At 45.3% G+C, this 19,811-nt stretch overlaps 1 protein-coding gene and 1 pseudogene across 13 annotated transcripts in view; both read right to left on the bottom strand.

Annotated features, from left to right (window-relative positions):
• LOC125641569 (protocadherin gamma-C5) overlaps positions 1–19,811 on the bottom strand; it is a 426,447-nt gene that overhangs the window by 219,848 nt on the left and 186,788 nt on the right. The window contains exon 1 of one of the 13 annotated variants that reach the window (XM_048861719.2): positions 1,080–3,646. The exons of the other annotated variants lie outside the window; for them this stretch is intronic. Within the exon in view, the coding sequence (XP_048717676.2) occupies positions 1,080–3,500 (2,421 nt within the window). The 5' untranslated portion in view covers positions 3,501–3,646. Of the gene's footprint in view, positions 1–1,079; positions 3,647–19,811 lie in introns of those variants that run through there. 13 annotated transcript variants of the gene reach the window in all.
• Positions 7,779–19,810, bottom strand: LOC142073052 (protocadherin gamma-B5-like; annotated as a pseudogene).

Genomic DNA, 19,811 nt, shown 5'->3' with positions numbered 1-19,811 from the left:
AGAACCAACCCTCTGCTGGGAAGCAATTTCCCCAGAAAACTCCCCTGAATGCAGCCACTGGGGCAGTAGAGAAGGTAAATGAAGGACAGTGGAACCTGGGAGGGAAGGTTTAGGGAGTCCTGCTACCTCCTACATTGCTCACATTTTAAGAACATAACACTAGCACATTTCCATAACTCTTTGTACATACATCACAAAAGAATATTGATAATTGAGTTATTTGTTTTCCAATCATATATAACACACCACCTTTTGGATATATATCATGACAACAGTGTGCTGGGTGTGGTGAGTATGCCAGAGTTGCTGGCACTGAACAGTGAACCACCAATGGGCCTCTGTATCACAATATTGTAAAAACAAGAAACATTAAAATTAATTTTCTTATTTTTGCCACACTACACAGACATGCTTTACTATGGGGTGACATGTGTCATAGTATTTCAGGGAAAGGGGTATTCTTTTGAGGGAAGTGTATGTGTGGTCCAATAATATGGTGTAAAAATAAAGCTATATTCAACTTTTAATATAAATTTGTTCCCACTATTCCATAAAAAAATGACTCTTTGCTTCAGTGACACATTCGACAACCTATTTTATCTTTCAGATAGTTATAACTAGTCAAAATAAACCACTATATATTTGGGTATTTCAAGAGACTTGTCTACTAAATGAGGGGTATAAGTAACAATCATTACAAATTAAGATGTATTATTTCAGCTAAACAGTGACTTCCACCATGTTACAAATTTATTAAGATACACATTTCAATATATTTGTAACTTTCCAAGCCATGTAACCATGCATATGGGTGCAAAAATGAAGTCCCCACTTTAAAACTACATCTGAGTAAATGCTTTGAATTGATAAAATGTGAAATTATATATATATATATATATATATATATATATATATATATATATATATATAACATTTACACATGAAGGATGCAGAGAACTGTACAAAAATACACGTTTATGTATTAGCCAAGGAAAAACACTCTCACCTTCTTCTCTAGATGGAAAAGCAATACAGGGCATACAAAGTCCAAACCACACTACCAAAAGAGGCAGACTCACCTGAAGGAGTGGCTGGACCCCATTGCTCACACTCAAATTCTCCGACACGAGGACGGATTCCTTTTCTTTATCAATTGAAGGACACGTTGGGGTACTTGAACAGTTTAATTTTGGTAGGGTAAATTGACTTTTTCTGGAGTCCGTGGTTAGAGAAACCTCATGTGAGTAGGAGTGAAGAAAAGCTCTGACTCCATCGATCCCCACAAACTGCGAGACGGGAACTCCACTGAAAGTCACACTCGAGGAGTCAAACAGCTGCGAGTTTCGCCACCTGCGGAGCCTCAGGGCCAGTAACACTAGGATAAAGGTAAAGAACAAGCAGGAAACGGAAGCCACAGCGATCACCAAATACAAGGTGAGGCTGGACTGGGGGTCTGCAGGAGCTGAGAGGCTGCTTAAATCGGAGAGGATTTCGGGGATGCTGTCAGCCACCACCACCGTGACAGTGGCTGTGGCAGAGAGAGGGGGCTGCCCGTTGTCCTTCACTAAAACCACCAGACTTTGCTTGAGCGCATCTTTGTCTACAAAGGAGCGCGCTGTCCTGATCTCGCCGCTGTGGAGTCCCACAGAGAAGAGCCCCGGCTCTGTCGCCCTCAGCAGCTGGTAGGAGAGCCAGGCGTTCTGCCCGGAGTCTGCATCCACCGCCACCACCTTAGTGACCAGGTAACCCGGCTCGGAGGAGCGAGGGGCCAACTCCACTCCCGTGGAGCCATCGGTGGGAAAGGAGGGGTGTAAGATGTGCGGGCTGTTGTCATTCTGATCCAGTATAAAGAGAGTGACGGAGACATTACTGCTGAGAGGTGGGGAACCCCCATCCTGAGCCTGCACTTGGAACCGAATCTCCCGGAACTGTTCGTAATCGAAGGAGCGCAGAGCGTAGAGAGCCCCAGTCTCAGAGTTAATGGAGATGGAGGAGGGGAGCGGAGCTTCCTGGATCTGAGTTCCAGTAATGGAGTAAGTGACTCTGGCGTTCTCCCCCGAGTCAGGATCATTCGCTTTCAGGGAACCAAAGGAAGCTCCTCTGGGATTGTTCTCCGTGATGTACAAAGTGTAGGATGTCTGGTTGAAGATGGGAGCGTTGTCGTTTATGTCTGAAAGTTGCACTAAAATTGTTGTTTTGGAAGCCAAATTTGGAGCCCCTCGGTCTGTGGCTTTGATCGTCACATTGTAATCCGAGACCCGCTCACGGTCCAGGGGTCTGTCAGTCACCAAGCTGTAATAATTGTCAAATGATTTCTGTAACCGGAATGGCAGGTTGCCGGGTATTGAGCATGTGACCTCTCCATTCTCTCCAGAATCTTTATCTCTGATGTTTAATAGAGCAATCAGAGTCCCTGGAGGGTTGTCTTCGCTGACTGAGCTGAAGAGAGAAGCGATTGTTATTTTGGGAGCATTATCATTAACATCAATCACCCTAACCAGGATTTTAGACCTGGCCGAGAGGTCTCCAACGTCCTTTGCTTGAACCTCCATTTCATATGATGCAGCTTCCTCATAATCCAGGTTTCCCACAGTTGATATTTCCCCCGTTTTAGAATCCACCTGGAATATCTGGGACGCTTTGTCTTTCATCTTCCGGAGTGAATATGTGACCTCCGAATTTATCGCTTCGTCCGGATCTGTGGCGTTTACTGTCAGCAGCAGAGACCCGACGGGCACATTTTCCAAAACACTCACTTTATAGACAGGCTGACTGAAAACTGGTGCATTGTCATTTGCGTCAAGGACAATAATGCGGATCTGTGCAGTTCCGGACCTAACTGGATCTCCCCCGTCAGTGGCTATGAGAATTAGATAGTGAACATCTTGTTCTTCCCGGTCTAGAGATTTTTCCAGCACCAGTTCGGCATATTTGTCTCCATCAGCTCCCGTTTGCACATCCAGAGAGAAGTGTTTGTTACTGCTGAGATAATAGCCCTGCACAGAACTGGCTCCCACATCTGGATCCTGCGCCTCCTCAAGAGAATATCGGGTTCCCACAGCGGCTAACTCACTGATTCTAAATTCCAATTCATCTTCCTGGAAGCGGGGCGCATTGTCATTAATATCTGTGATTTCAACGTCAACTATGAAAAGCTTCACTTTATCCTCAACAAGAACCTCAAGATGTAAGAGACACGTCTCTAGCTGGCCACAGGTTTGCTCTCTGTCCATTCTTTCTGTGGTGATTAAATGACCGCTCTTAAGATTCAGAGCAAAATACTGAGTCCTACCTGTGGAAACAATGCGGACTCCCCGGTCTGAGAGTTCCTTTAAATCCAGTCCCAGATCCTTTAAGATATTCCCCACGAAAGAGCCTTTCTGCATTTCTTCAGGAATCGAATAGCGAATTTTCCCAGAAACTGTCTCCCAAGCGCTAACCAATGTAAAGCAGAACAGGGCTAGTCTTTTGCAGTCACGGAGCCTTGCTTTATCCGCCATTTCCAGATCTTTGAAGTAGAGGTGCAGAATCCTAATCTCGGGACGCTGTAGTTTAGTGTAATTTTTATTGTTTTCTTTCCTGAGCTACTAGTTCATATAATAATTCTACTGTTGAGATCATCCATGCAACCGTTTGTGTGAAGGCTGCGTTCCAGACCGTTTGAACTCTCTGTGCTCTGTGCTGTGAACCAGAGGGCGGGGCTGCCTGAATCTCTGATTGCATTTCTCTGCCTCGCTGGTGAACAGCGGCACCCAGAGTCTCAACCGATAACTGCAACAGCTCCCATTAATACTTTTTAAATTTCAGAGTAGCAGCCATGTTAGTCTGTATTCACAAAAGAACAGGAGGACTTGTGGCACCTTAGAGACTAACAAATTTATTTATTTGAGCATAAGCTTTAGTGAGCTACAGCTCACTTCATCGGATGCCACAAGTACTCCTTTACTTTTTAAATTGGCTTTCAATATGTTTTTCCCCCCCCCGGCATCATATGCTTTATCGAGTCTTAAAACTACATAATAAATCTACAAATCTTGCTGTGATGGCGTACTTACTGTTAGCGATACTCCTCATCTTGATGCAGTAATTTCATAAAATTACTGTCACACGAACAAATCAATTCCGTTATCTCTCTCCCCTTCAAATTGGGGATAATTCACAACTATGTTTCATACTGCAACAAATCGACCTTGAATATAAATCATACTCGAATAGGACGAATCGTTCCTATTTTTGTTGTTTTCTTAGACATTACTGCACATACGAATGCTTAGCGTACATTCTTTCATTCTCTTTCCATAAGTATTTTCTCCGACCTTCTTTTCAGAATGCATTTATTTACTTTTTATTTGTATTTTATTTTTTCACGAGAACAAAAATGTCTATGCGTTGCACTAAATAATTTTGCGCATGTAAAGTTCAGTATAAATAAAAGCAAATCCAGCAGCCTCTCTCCTAATCCCAAGAGGAAGTCTCCTACACTCGGGAAATTAAAATATCTATAACGCTCCACGTTCATCAACAACAACAAGGTTCTTTCCTAAGAGCTCCTGAAAACAGATGTTTTTTGCAGCATGCCCTAAAGATCATCAGAGTTGGAGATTGATACTAGTTTCCAAAGTTAAGGACACTTACAGTAAAATACCCTGCCATCAGCTTTCCCCCTTCTCTAATTTATCCCGTTGTGGCTCCAGTTCTGGTGTTTCCGCCTATTCCAATTAGGCCAGTATACCACACGCACATAGGGGGAGAAAGGATCTCTCACGTAGACTGGTCTCAAGTAATACAGGAATTTATAGTTAATTTTGAGCACCTTAAACTTCATCTAGAAATCAAAAGACAGCCAATGCAAATCATGGGGCACTGGTGATCCCATCTGACACAAAACAAAAAATATGATCATATAGACTATTGTTGCAACCACTGTTATACATTTGCAGAAAATATTGTACAAAGGTTGTCTAGTGAGGTGTCTATGAAAAGGTTATGATTTTCTGGTTATAATTATGCTATCTCTATGCATGAGGCATTTTTGTATTTAAAGTTATAAATCTATATTTGGATTTCAAATGTTTGCTCTTGGGGTAATGCCCACAAAGTAACACCCAACACATCTTGGAGGGACTATTCAAATTAAGTGGCTTATCAAGAAACACTTGGTTGACAATGGACCATGGGAGACGCCCATCTAGACTGAGTGGACTGTCAGGTAAACGTGCTGTCTGGAGTGTAGGTAATGGCTTCCTGGAATACCTGAGGGAAATTGAGCATAAACATGTGACTTGCCCATGTGACTCCAAACTCCATCTTGTTGCTGTAATTTTCCACAGTAAGAACAATGGGATGCCCTCCACATAGCAAACACTATAAAAGGCCCTCCATTTGGTCTTCAATCCTGCTTCTTACTTCTGAAGGAACTTTGCTACAAACTGAAGCTCTGAATCCAAGCTGTGGATGTATTCCAGAGCCTTTACGTAAATCAGCAGTTTATTCTATAGCTGCTACAAACCTGAATCAAGAACTTTGCCTTTACTGTATGTAATTGATTCCTTTAACCAATTTTAACTTTCTTTCTTTCTTTCTTTCTTTCTTTCTTTCTTTCTTTCTTTCTTTCTTTCTTTCTTTCTTTCAATAAACCTTTAGATTATAGATATTAAAGGATTGGCACCAGCATGATTTTTGGGTAAGATCTATGTTATGTATTGACCTGGGTGTGTGGCTGGTCCTTTGGGATCAGAAGAACCTATTATTTGATGAGACTGGTTTTAAGAACCACTCATCTCTGAATCCAGTGTTTTTGGTGGTGATAGAAATAGTAAAATGCCTGAGGAAACTGCCTTTATGTTTTCTTGTTAGCCAGTGTGGTAAAACAGGAGTGTACTTTTGTGGTTGGTTTGGTATATCTTATAAAAGAATAACCACCAGTTTGGGGTTGTGTTTGCCCTATTTCTCAGCAATTCATCCTGAATTTGACATCTGCAGTTGTGACCCACTGAGGCATGGTTACACTCCAATTCTGGTGTTTCCATCTAGTCCAGTTAGGCCAGTATATCACATGCACATAGGGGGAGAAAGGGTCTCAAGTAGTAGAATTTATAGTTGATTGTGAGCACCTTAAACTTCATTTAGAAATCAAAAGACATCCAATGCAGATCATGGGGTACTGGTGCTCCCACCTGAGTCAAGACCAAAAGTACCTTATTTATACAGGTGGGGATATATAGTTACTGTAAATTAGCATTTAAATTTACTTATAAATCAAATAATTTTTATTGATGTGTGAAAATGAAATACCTGTGAAATCATGTTATTGCATGGAAAAGGAGATAGAGAAAATGTCTCCGAAAGGATTATGTGACAGGGTCGGGCCAGATGGCTATCGGAGAGTAATAGAAGGCAGATATATTAACCCCAGGCTCAGAAGGTCCCTTTTCCCTGGGTAAGATAACAGGGAAGGTTCCAGAACAATCAGGAACCTTCTGGAGACAATTAAGACAGGTTGATTAGAACACCTGCAGCCAATGAAGAAGCTGCTAGAATTTATTAAGGCAGGCTAATCAGGGCACCTGGGTTTTAAAAAGGAGCTCACTTCAGTTTGAGGTGTGCGTGTGAGGAGCTGGGAGCAAGAGGCACTCGGAGCTCAGAGTGAGAACGCGGACTGTTGGAGGACTGAGGTGTACAAGCATTATCAGGAGGAAGGTCCTATAGTGAGGATAAAGAAGGTGTTGGGAGGAGGCCATTGGAAAGTAGCCCACGGAGTTGTAGGTGTCGCACAGCTGTTCCAGGAAGCACTCTAGACAGCTGCATTCCACAGGGCCCTGGGTTGGAACCCGGCGTAGAGGGCGGGCCCGGGTTCCCCCCAGATCCTCCCCAACTCCTGGTCAGACACAGGAGGAGTCGACCTGGACTGTGAATTCAGAAAAACGGCCAAGCTGAGGGCTGCCGTGAAGCTCCAAGGCGAGCAAATCCTCCAATAAGTGCAAGACCCACCAAGGTAGAGCAGGAACTTTGTCACAATTATGAAAGAATATCTCATAGGTTTTGTTTACATCTCTTACATCTATATGCAAACTTTGTATCTTATTCCTTTGAGAAGATCAAGCATTTGTCCCTAGTTGCTTTGTTTTAGATATTAATGCTTCAGTCCTCAGAGACTGATGAACAGAAGGAAAAAAGGCAAAAGAAAGACAGGAATGAGAGGGAGAGCAAACTGTGTATCTGCCGAGAAATTAAACTGTTACCCTAGAATCATTGTTAATGATTAGGGAATAATTTAATCATATTATCAGGAAATTTTCTATTTATGTAACTATTTTTATTTCTGTGCCACTTTATTCTCCCATGCTATGGATGAGGCACATTAAAAATATCTTTATGGTTACATTTGTATTAATACCCATTCCAAGTCAAAGGGAGAGAAAGCTATGATAATGTGGAAATAAAGTAATGTCTTAACATGACAATTATTATAATACTTTGAAACTACTTAGTGATATTCTATATCTCTTTTGGGATTAGTGCATCATGACATATTCCACACTTACCAGAAAATTATAGCTTTTCAACTTGTCTTACCAATGAACTTAGCACCACAACATGAAATAACTTTAAAAAAAAAAGGTTAAAAGGTTCTTTATGGAAAGTAAGCTTCATTATGGAAAATATATTCATATTCAATATATATATTCATAAACTAATTAGTCAAGCAACACGTATAGTAAATAGTGTATTACTAAAAAGGTCCAAGAGATCTAATTTTGACTAGAATTAAAACTGTTTCAAAACACAGGCAGACACACTAGCGCATCACGACAGACTCTCACCTCATGGAGTGTGTCGGCCTCGGACTTTGGGTCTCCAGGCACAGATGTACTGCTCATAGGCAGCATTTCAGAGTTGTCTCTGCAAAGAATATCCTCTTCTATGAAATTCTGACCATTTGATTTTAGGAGACTAAAGGTCATTATGCCAGAGTCTGCGGCTAAACATTGATTATAGCTATATGATAAAGTCCCATCGCAGTAGCTCCTGGGCAATCCGGGACCCGACTTGAAAAAATGATCAGAACCAAAACATTGCAAAACTGGAAGATTCATCGACCTTCCACATTTCATCACAATAGCCAGTGCAACTGTCAGGAGGAACAAAAATGAGATCAAGGCTAAAGCCAACACCAAGTAAAACTGTAAATCAGACTGAGGTGCCGAGTCACCCGATTGGTCGCTCATTTCTGGAAGAGCCTCTTGGACGTTCTCGGCAAACACCAGGTTGAGAGTCACTGTGGCGGACAGAGGCGGCTGCCCGTTGTCCTTCACCAGGGTGACCAGCCTGTGCTTCACAGCATCTCTGTCCGCAAAGGCGCGGGCTGTCCGGATCTCCCCGCTCTGCAGCCCCATGCTGAAGAGCGACGGGTCCGTGGCCTGGAGCACGTGGTAGGAGAGCCAGGCATTGTGTCCTGAGTCAGCATCCACCGCCACCACCTTAGTCACCAGATAACCTGCCTCGGAGGAGCGAGGGACCATCTCGAATAAGGCGGAGCCATCGGCTCCAAGGGAAGGGTACAGGATGCGAGGGGCGTTATCATTCTGATCCACAATAAACACCCTGACGGTGACATTGCTGCTGAGAGGCGGGGACATGCCGTCTTGGGCCTTCACTTGCATCTCAAACTCCCAGAATTGCTCGTGGTCGAAGGAGCGCTGCGCATAGATCGCTCCGGTCTGGGAGTTAATGGAGATGTAGGAGGAGAGAGGCACCTCCTTGATGCTTCAGCACAGGATGGAGTAAGTGACTCGGGCGTTCAGGTCCAGATCCCGGTCTGAGGCTTTTACACTGAAAATAGAGGCCCCCAAGCAGGGCCGGATTAAGACCTTTAGAGGCCATAAGCACTGAAAAGATTATGGTGTCCCTCCATATGTAATTCAAAATAAAAACTGTACTATATCATAAAATAAAATTTTATTTTTCAAAATGACACAAAACTTACATGTATGCTGAAATTAAAATAGCTTCTTTCTAGATTTTCTGATTACAAAATTCTGGATAAGTTCATTGAAGGTGACTCCACGAAGCATGTCCACTTCCATACACAATAGGGAAAGTGAATCAGGTCTGTCCTGACACATTGTTGTTCTCTGAGGGTTTTTTATTCTTTTCAGCTGAGAAAAAGAGCGTTCTGCAGAGCAGTTAGTAATCATCAATGTTAGAAAAATATGTAGTGCGATCTCTACATTTGGAAATATACATTGTATTCTGTCTTTCAATATTGTGTCATGAAGATCAATGTGACTGAATTTCATTTTTCCTGTTTCATTAAATTTTGCGTGCATATAACAGTGGAACTGCCATACTTCTCCACAGAGATTCATGTTTAAGTCAACAGGGTATGAGTTAACTAGCTTTTGGGAACCTTGTGAATATTGTTCATCAGATAAGTCCATATCATTTAGAAAAGAAAATCTGCTTGATACTTCTTTGTACAGTTCACCTCTCCTCTTCATATGAGCTTCAAGTGTATCAAGTATAGCGTAGTAAGTAGATATGCAAAATTTGTCTCTAGGATTCTATGCTGTTTCTATTGCACCGCTATCATTTGCTTCTTTTTTCCTGATTCTCTTGCGGGACTGGCCTTCTTTGTAGTTAATATCAGGCAAGATATCTTTTGATAAGTCTTCAAATCTTTCAAAATCATTCCTCAAAGTGTGTAAGTGGTTTGCTAATGACTGACAGAGGTCTGCACATGTTTTCAAATCCAATTATTTTTCTTGGAGAGCTTGACTTGTGTGGTAAACGTGTTGTAAAATTTCATTCCACATGGTCAACATGAATACAAACTCTAGTTCTTGCATCTTGTTTGCAATGTTTTCTGCCTCTCATATAGTTTCTCCCTTTTGTGATTGGTCTTCAGCTATACTTTCTATTTCATTCACAGTCTTTGAATAGGACTCCAGAATTGCACTTGTTGCCACTGCACGTGCCTCCCAGCGAGTATTAGAAAGAGATTTCAACACATGGTATGAATATGGCATATTTGTTCTGTTTTAAAAGCTTCTTCTGCATTCCTTGATAATGCCTTGACATGTTGGCAGCATTGTCATAAGATTGACCTCTGCACTTTGAGAAATATATTTTGCAAACTTGGCACAGATAATGCAGTACTTGATTTGCCATTTCTTCACCAGTGTGGCTTTTCAAATTGAGGAATGTTATAAATTGTTCAACAGGTTTTCCAGCTGTGGGAGACACATATCTTAGGGTATGTCTACACTACGAAATTAGGTCGAATTTATAGAAGTCGGTTTTTTAGAAATCGGTTTTATATATTCGAGTGTGTGTGTCCCCACAGAAAATGCTCTAAGTGCATTAAGTGCATTAACTCGGCGGAGCGCTTCCACAGTACCAAGGCAAGCGTCGACTTCCGGAGCGTTGCACTGTGGGTAGCTATCCCACAGTTCCCGCAGTCTCCGCTGCCCATTGGAATTCTGGGTTGAGATCCCAATGCCTGATGGGGCTAAAACATTGTCGCGGGTGGTTCTGGGTACATATCGTCAGCCCCCCGTTCCCTCCCTCCCCCCGTGAAAGCAAGGGCAGACAATCATTTCGCGCCTTTTTTCCTGAGTTACCTGTGCAGACGCCATACCACGGCAAGCATGGAGCCCGCTCAGGTAACCGTCACCCTATGTCTCCTGGGTGCTGGCAGACGCGGTACGGCATTGCTACACAGTAGCAGCAACCCCTTGCCTTGTGGCAGCAGACGGTACAGTACGACTGGTAGCTGTCATTGTCATGTCTGAGGTGCTCCTGGTCGCCTCTGTGAGGTCGATCAGGAGCGCCTGGGCAGACATGGGCGCAGGGACTAAATTTGGAGTGACTTGAGCAGGTCATTCTCTTTAGTCCTGCAGTCAGTCCTATTGAACCGTCTTATGGTGAGCGGGCAGGCGATACGGACTGCTAGCAGTCGTACTGTACCATCTTCTGCCGAGCAGCCATGAGATGTGGATGGCATGCAGTCCTTCTGCACCGTCTGCTGCCAGCCAAAGATGTAAAAGATAGATGGAGTGGATCAAAACAAGAAATAGACCAGATTTGTTTTGTACTCATTTGCTTCCCCCCCTCCCCTGTCAAGGGGACTCATTCTTCTAGATCACACTGCAGTCACTTACAGAGAAGGTGCAGCGAGGTAAATCTAGCCATGTATCAATCAGAGGCCAGGCTAACCTTCTTGTTCCAATAAGGACAATAACTTAGGTGCACCATTTCTTATTGGAACCCTCCGTGAAGTCCTGCCTGAAATACTCCTTGATGTAAAGCCACCCCCTTTGTTGATTTTAGCTCCCTGAAGCCAACCCTGTAAGCGCCCCTCCCAGCGTCAGAGCAATGGCAAACAATCGGGCATCTGAGAGTGCTGTCCAGAGCAGTCACAATGGAGCACTCTGATAGGGCTAAAACATTGTCGCGGGTGGTTCTGGGTACGTGTCGTCAGGCCCCCGTTCCCTCCCTCCCTCCGTGAAAGCAAGGGCAGACAATCATTTCGCGCCTTTTTTCCTGAGTTACCTGTGCAGACGCCATACCACGGCAAGCATGGAGCCAGCTCAGGTAACCGTTACCCTATGTCTCCTGGGTGCTGGCAGACGCGGTACGGCTTTGCTGCACAGTAGCAGCAACCCATTGCCTTCTGGCAGCAGACGGTGCAATACGACTGGTAGTCGTCCTCGTCGTGTCCGAGGTGCTCCTGGCCACGTCGGCTGGGAGCGCCTGGGCAGACATGGGCGCAGGGACTAAATTTGGAGTGACTTGACCAGGTCATTCTCTTTAGTCCTGCAGTCAGTCCTATTGAACCGTCTTATGGTGAGCGGGCAGGCGATACGGACTGCTAGCAGTCGTACTGTACCATCTTCTGCCAGGCAGGCAAGAGATGAGGATTGCTAGCAGTCGTATTGTACCATCTTATGCCAGGCAGGCAAGAGATGAAGATGGCTAGCAGTCGTACTGTACCATCTTCTGCCGAGCAGCCATGAGATGTGGATGGCATGCAGTCCTTCTGCACCGTCTGCTGCCAGCCAAAGATGTAAAAGATAGATGGAGTGGGTCAGAACAAGAAATAGACCAGATTTGTTTTGTACTCATTTGCCTCCTCCCCTGTCTAGATCACACTGCAGTCACTCACAGAGAAGGTGCAGCGAGGTAAATCTAGCCATGTATCAATCAGAGGCCAGGCTAACCTCCTTGTTCCAATAACAACGATAACTTAGGTGCACCATTTCTTATTGGAACCCTCCGTGCAGTCCTGCCTGAAATACTCCTTGATGTACAGGCACACCCTTTGTTGATTTTAGCTCCCTGAAGCCAACCCTGTAAGCCGTGTCGTCAGTCGCCCCTCCCTCCTTCAGAGCAACGGCAGACAATTGTTCCGCGCCTTTTTTCTGTGCGGACGCCATACCAAGGCAAGCATGGAGGCCGCTCAGCTCACTTTGACAATTAGGAGCACATTAACCACCACACGCATTATCCAGCAGTATATGCAGCACCAGAACATGGCAACGCGATACCGGGCGAGGAGGCGACGTCAGCGCGGTCCCGTGAGTGATCAGGACATGGACACAGATTTCTCTGAAAGCATGGGCCCTGACAATGCATGCATCATGGTGCTAATGGGGCAGGTTCATGCTGTGGAACGCCGATTCTGGGCTCGGGAAACAAGCACAGACTGGTGGGACCGCATAGTGTTGCAGGTCTGAGACGATTCCCAGTGGCTGCGAAACTTTCGCATGCGTAGGGGCACTTTCATGGAACTTTGTGACTTGCTTTCCCCTGCCCTGAAGCGCATGAATACCAAGATGAGAGCAGCCCTCACAGTTGAGAAGCGAGTGGCGATAGCCCTGTGGAAGCTTGCAACGCCAGACAGCTACCGGTCAGTTGGGAATCAATTTGGAGTGGGCAAATCTACTGTGGGGGCTGCTGTGATGCAAGTAGCCCACGCAATCAAAGATCTGCTGATATCAAGGGTAGTGACCCTGGGAAATGTGCAGGTCATAGTGGATGGCTTTGCTGCAATGGGATTCCCTAACTGTGGTGGGGCTATAGACGGAACCCATATCCCTATCTTGGCACCGGAGCACCAAGCCGCCGAGTACATAAACCGCAAGGGGTACTTTTCGATAGTGCTGCAAGCTCTGGTGGATCACAAGGGACGTTTCACCAACATCAACATGGGATGGCCGGGAAAGGTGCATGATGCTCGCATCTTCAGGAACTCTGGTCTGTTTCAAAAGCTGCAGGAAGGGACTTTATTCCCAGACCAGAAAATAACTGTTGGGGATGTTGAAATGCCTATATGTATCCTTGGGGACCCAGCCTACCCCTTAATGCCATGGCTCATGAAGCCGTACACAGGCAGCCTGGACAGTAGTCAGGAGCTGTTCAACTACAGGCTGAGCAAGTGCAGAATGGTGGTAGAATGTGCATTTGGACGTTTAAAGGCGCGCTGGCGCAGTTTACTGACTCGGTTAGACCTCAGCGAAACCAATATTCCCACTGTTATTACTGCTTGCTGTGTGCTCCACAATATCTGTGAGAGTAAGGGGGAGACGTTTATGGCGGGGTGGGAGGTTGAGGCAAATCGCCTAGCTGCTGGTTACGCGCAGCCAGACACCAGGGCGGTTAGAAGAGCACAGGAGGGCGCGGTACGCATCAGAGAAGCTTTGAAAACCAGTTTCATGACTGGCCAGGCTACGGTGTGAAAGTTCTGTTTGTTTCTCCTTGATGAAACCCCCCGCCCCTTGGTTCACTCTACTTCCCTGTAAGCTAACCACCCTCCCCTCCTCCCTTTAATCATTGCTTGCAGAGGCAATAAAGTCATTGCTGCTTCACAGTCATGCATTCGTTATTCATTCATCACACAAATAGGGGGATGACTACCAAGGTATCCCAGGAGGGGTGGTGGAGGAGGGAAGGAAAATGCCACACAGCACTTTAAGCACAGCACTTTAAAAGTTTACAACTTTAAAATTTATTGAATGACAGCCTTCTTTTTTTTGGGCAATCCTCTGTGGTGGAGTGGCTGGTTGGCCGGAGGCCCCCCGACCGCGTTCTTGGGCGTCTGGGTGTGGAGACTATGGAACTTGGGGAAGAGGGCGGTTGGTTACAGAGGGGCAGCAGTGGCAGTCTGTGCTCCAGCTGCCTTTGCTGCAGCTCAACCATACACTGGAGCATACTGATTTGGTCCTGCAGCAGCCTCAGCATTGAATCCTGCCTCCTCTCATCACGCTGCCGCCACATTTGAGCTTCAGCCCTGTCTTCAGCCCGCCACTTACTCTCTTCAGCACGCCACTTACTCTCTTCAGCCCTCCACCTCTCCTCCCGGTCATTTTGTGCTTTCCTGCACTCTGACATTATTTGCCTCCACGCATTCGTCTGTGCTCTGTCAGTGTGGGAGGACAGCATGAGCTCGGAGAACATTTCATCGCGAGTGTGTTTTTTTTTCTTTCTAAGCTTCACTAGCCTCTGGGAAGGAGAAGATCCTGTGATCATTGAAACACATGCAGCTGGTGGAGAAAAAAAAAGGGACAGCGGTATTTAAAAAGACACATTTTATAAAACAGTCGCTACACTCTTTCAGGGTAAACCTTGCTGTTAACATTACATACATAGCACATGTGCTTTCGTTACAAGGTCACATTTTGCCTCCTCCCACCACGTGACTACCCCCTCAACCTTCTCCCCTCCCTGTGGCTAACAGCGGGGAACATTTCTGTTTAGCCACAGGCAAACAGCCCAGCAGGAATGGGCTCCTCTGAGTGTCCCCTGAAGAAAAGCACTCTATTTCAACCAGATGACCATGAATTATATCTCACTCTCCTGAGGAATCAGAGTAACAGCCATGTTAGTCTGTATTCGCAAAAAGAAAAGGAGTACTTGTAGCACCTTAGAGACTAACCAATTTATTTGAGCATGAGCTTTCGTGAGCTACAGCTCACTTCATCAGATGTATACCGTGGAAACTGCAGCAGACTTTATATATACACAGAGAATATGAAACAATACCTCCTCCCACCCCACTGTCCTGCTGGTAATAGCTTATCTAAAGTGATCATCAGGTGGGCCATTTCCAGCACAAAGGAAACTTCAATCCATCGGTGATCTTCCTGATAACACCATCCTGGCTACTATGGATGTAGAAGCCCTCTACACCAACATTCCACAGAAAGATGGACTACAAGCCGTCAAGAACACTATCCCCGATAATGTCACGGCTAACCTGGTGGCTGAACTTTGTGACTTTGTCCTTACCCATAACTATTTCACATTTGGGGACAATGTATACCTTCAGATCAGCGGCACTGCTATGGGTACCCGCATGGCCCCACAGTATGCCAACATTTTTATGGCTGATTTAGAACAACGCTTCCTCAGCTCTCGTCCCGTAAAGCCCCTACTCTACTTGCGCTATATTGATGACATCTTCATCATCTGGACCCATGGAAAAGAAGCCCTTGAGGAATTCCACCATGATTTCAACAATTTCCATCCCACCACCAACCTCAACCTGGTCCAGTCCACACAAGAGATCCACTTCCTGGACACTACAGTGCTAATAAACAATGGCCACATAAACACCACCCTATACCGGAAACCTACTGACCGCTATTCCTACCTGCATGCCTCCAGCTTTCACCCTGACCACACCACACGATCCATCGTCTACAGCCAAGCTCTGCGATACAACCGCATTTGCTCCAACCCCTCAGACAGAGACAAACACCTACAAGATCTCTGTCAAGCTTTCTTACAACTACAATACCCACCTGCAGAAGTAAAGAAACAGATTGATAGAGCCAGAAGAGTTCCCAGAAGTTACCTACTACAGGACAGGCCTAACAAAGAAAATAACAGAACGCCACTAGCGGTCACCTTCAGCCCCCAACTAAAACCCCTCCAACGCATTATTAAGTATCTACAACCTATCCTAAAGGATGACCCAACACTCTCACAAGTCTTGGGAGACAGGCCAGTCCTTGCCTACAGACAGCCCCGCAACCTGAAGCAAATACTCACCAACAACCACATACCACACAACAGAACCACTAACCCAGGAACTTATCCTTGCAACAAAGCCCGTTGCCAATTGTGCCCACATATCTATTCAGGGGACACCATCACAGGGCCTAATAACATCAGCCACACTATCAGAGGCTCGTTCACCTGCACATCCACCAATGTGATATATGCCATCATGTGCCAGCAATGCCCCTCTGCCATGTACATTGGTCAAACTGGACAGTCTCTACGTAAAAGAATAAATGGACACAAATCAGATGTCAAGAATTATAACATTCATAAACCAGTCGGAGAACACTTCAATCTCTCTGGTCACGCAATCACAGACATGAAGGTCGCTATCTTAAAACAAAAAAACTTCAAATCCAGACTCCAGCGAGAAACTGCTGAATTGGAATTCATTTGCAAATTGGATACTATTAATTTAGGCTTAAATAGAGACTGGGAGTGGCTAAGTCATTATGCAAGGTAGCCTGTTTCCTCTTGTTTTTTCCTACCCCCCCCCCGATGTTCTGGTTTAACTTGGATTTAAACTTGGAGAGTGGTCAGTTTAGATGAGCTATTACCAGCAGGAGAGTGAGTTTGTGTGTGTATGGGGGTGGGGGGGATGTGAGAAAACCTGGATTTATGCAGGAAATAGCCCGACTTGATTATGTAAAGAGTTGTCACTTTGGATGGGCTAGCACCAGCAGGAGAGTGAATTTGTGTGGGGGGGTGGAGGGTGAGAAAACCTGGATTTGTGCTGGAAATGGCCCACCTGATGATCACTTTAGATAAGCTATTACCAGCAGGACAGTGGGGTGGGAGGAGGTATTGTTTCATCTTCTCTGTGTATATATAAAGTCTGCTGCAGTTTCCACGGTATACATCTGATGAAGTGAGCTGTAGCTCACGAAAGCTCATGCTCAAATAAATTGGTTAGTCTCTAAGGTGCTACAAGTACTCCTTTTCTCCTGAGGATAACACAGAGAGATAAAGAACGGATTTTGGTTGAATGCCAGCAAACATACACTGCAATGCTTTGTTCTACAGTGATTCCCGAGTACGTGTTACTGGCCTGGAGTGGTAAAGTGTCCTACCATGAAGGACAAAATAAGGCTGCCCTCCCCAGAAACCTTTTGCAAAGGCTTTAGGACTACATCTAGGAGAACCGCAAATGCCAGGGCAAAGTAATCCTTTCACATGCTTGCTTTTAAACCATGTATAGCATTTTAAAAGGTACACTCACCAGAGGTCCCTTCTCCGCCTGCTGGGTCTAGGAGGCAGCCTTGGGTGGGTTCGGGGGGTACTGGCTCCAGGTCTAGGGTGAGAAACAGTTCCTGGCTGTCGGGAAAACCGGTTTCTCCACTTGCTTGCTGTGAGCTATCTACAACCTCCTCCTCATCATCATCTTCTTCGTCCCCAAAACCTACTTCCGTATTGCCTCCATCTCCATTGAAGGAGTCAAACAACACGGCTGGGGTAGTGGTGGCTGAACCCCCTAAAATGGCATGCAGCTCATCATAGAAGCGGCATGTTTGGGGCTCTGACCCAGAGCGGCTGTTCGCCTCTCTGGTTTTCTGGTAGGCTTGCCTCAGCTCCTTCAGTTTCACGCGGCACTGCTTCGGGTCCCTGTTATGGCCTCTGTCCTTCATGCCCTGGGAGATTTTCAGAAAGGTTTTGGCATTTCGAAAACTGGAACGGAGTTCTGATAGCACGGATTCCTCTCCCCAAACAGCGATCAGATCCCGTACCTCCCGTTCGGTCCATGCTGGAGCTCTTTTGCGATTCTGGGACTCCATCATGGTCACCTGTGCTGATGAGCTCTGCATGGTCACCTGCAGCTTGCCACGCTGGCCAAACAGGAAATGAGATTCAAAAGTTCGCGGTTCTTTTCCTGTCTACCTGGCCAGTGCATCTGAGTTGAGAGCGCTGTCCAGAGCGGTCAGAATGGAGCACTCTGGGATAGCTCCCGGAGGCCAATACCATCGAATTGTGTCCACAGTACCCCAAATTCGAGCCGGCAACGTCGATTTAAGCGCTAATCCACTTGTCAGGGGTGGAGTAAGGAAATTGATTTTAAGAGCCCTTTAAGTCGAAATAAAGGGCTTCATTGTGTGGATGGGTGCAGGTTTAAATCGATTTAACGCTGCTAAATTCGACCTAAAGTCCTAGTGTAGACCAGGGCTTAGTACAATACTCAATTGATCAATATGGGAAAGATCAGGTGTAGAGTCAACAGATAAACTGAAGTACTCAGAAGTACTAATTTCATCCACAATAGCTGAACAAACTTTGTCACTCATTAGACCAATGAGTTCATCACATATTATCTTGGATAAGTATGATGGGTTACCTTTGCCAGCATTTTATGCCATATCTCATTTTGAGATATGGCCTGCTAAAAATGGGTCAAACTGAGCCACAAGCTCCAACAAGAATTTAACTCAGAAGAATATATCAATAATAAAACATAAATTTATTGCAACACATGACTGGATCTGATTTCCTGGCATTATTTCAATCCACATTAGTAGGATGCCCCCCCCCCGGTTTAGGTGGGGATAAGTAACAAAAAGAGAACAGACAAATGGGGTAAGAGTGTGTAGTAGAGTGTAAGGAAGTCTAACAAAGTTCTGGTTTTTCCCATGATGACTACTTAGATGATTTTTTTGAAATATCAATTTTTTTCCAAGAAAAACCTCAAGCACATGCTTAGTCTGCCTAAACTAAGCACATGCTTAGTCTGCCTACTGGGTAATCCAGCCCTGCCCCCGGGGGATTGTTCTCTGGCGCATAGGCGGTGTAGGAAGGTTTCTGAAAGATAGGAGCGTTGTCATTGATACCCGAAATCTGCAACAGGATGGTTTTCTGGGTGGCGAGGGGGGGAGAGCCTTTGTCTGGGGCTGTGATTGTGATATTGACCAGGGGTCCTTACTTGTAGTGTCTCCTTTCTCTGGGTCTACGCTGAATAATTGGCGCCCTGTGTCTTGAATGTCGCTGAAGGTGTAGGTGATCTTCGCATTCAATCCTTCATCCTTATCCATGGCTTTCACCTGAAGAAGGAAGGAGCCTTTTGGTAGATTTTCTCTCAGGCTGACCTTGTACGTCTCTTCAGTGAATATTGGAGGATTGTCACTGGCGTCAGAAATTTTAAAGTGAATCGTAACTGTCCCCGTTCTAAATGGATCTCTCCTGTCCACAGCCGCCAGGATCAAGTGATGAGAACTTTGTGGCTCCCTATCCAAAGGTTTTTCTAAAATTCTTTCCTCATGCTTAATGCCATCTGGGGTCTCCTTCACGGAAAGGATAAAATGCAGGGTTTTACTGAGCTGGTAACTCTGCAGCAAGTTGATTCCAGCATCTGGATCTTGTGCAGATTCTACTGGGAATCCCGCGCCTGATAGTATCGATTAAATGAACGCTGTTTCTTTTGAACCGCGGGGCGTTATCATTAATGTGCCGGATTTCGATGTTCACATGATAAATATTTAAAGGATTTTCAACCGAACGTCAGGACAAAAAAGGGTGTTTCCCCACATATTTCCTCGCCGTCTAGCCTGCCATTCACATACAGGTTGCCATTTTCCCCATTCACACTGAAGTATGGCTTTTCCTAACTGACACAGAGCTTTCGCTGCTGCAATTTTCTGACATCCAACCCCAAATCGTTGGCGAGATTCCCCACAAGGGAACCTTTGGCCATTTCCTCTGGAATAGAAAAATGAATCTGCTCCGAGACCGCCCGGCAGAACAAAGAGAATCAGAAGGGAAAC

Source organism: Caretta caretta, chromosome 8 (genome assembly GCF_965140235.1).
Source record: "Caretta caretta isolate rCarCar2 chromosome 8, rCarCar1.hap1, whole genome shotgun sequence".
NCBI lineage: Eukaryota > Metazoa > Chordata > Testudines > Cheloniidae > Caretta > Caretta caretta.
Note: the sequence above shows the minus strand (reverse complement) of the source record. Positions and strands in the feature narration are given on the sequence as shown.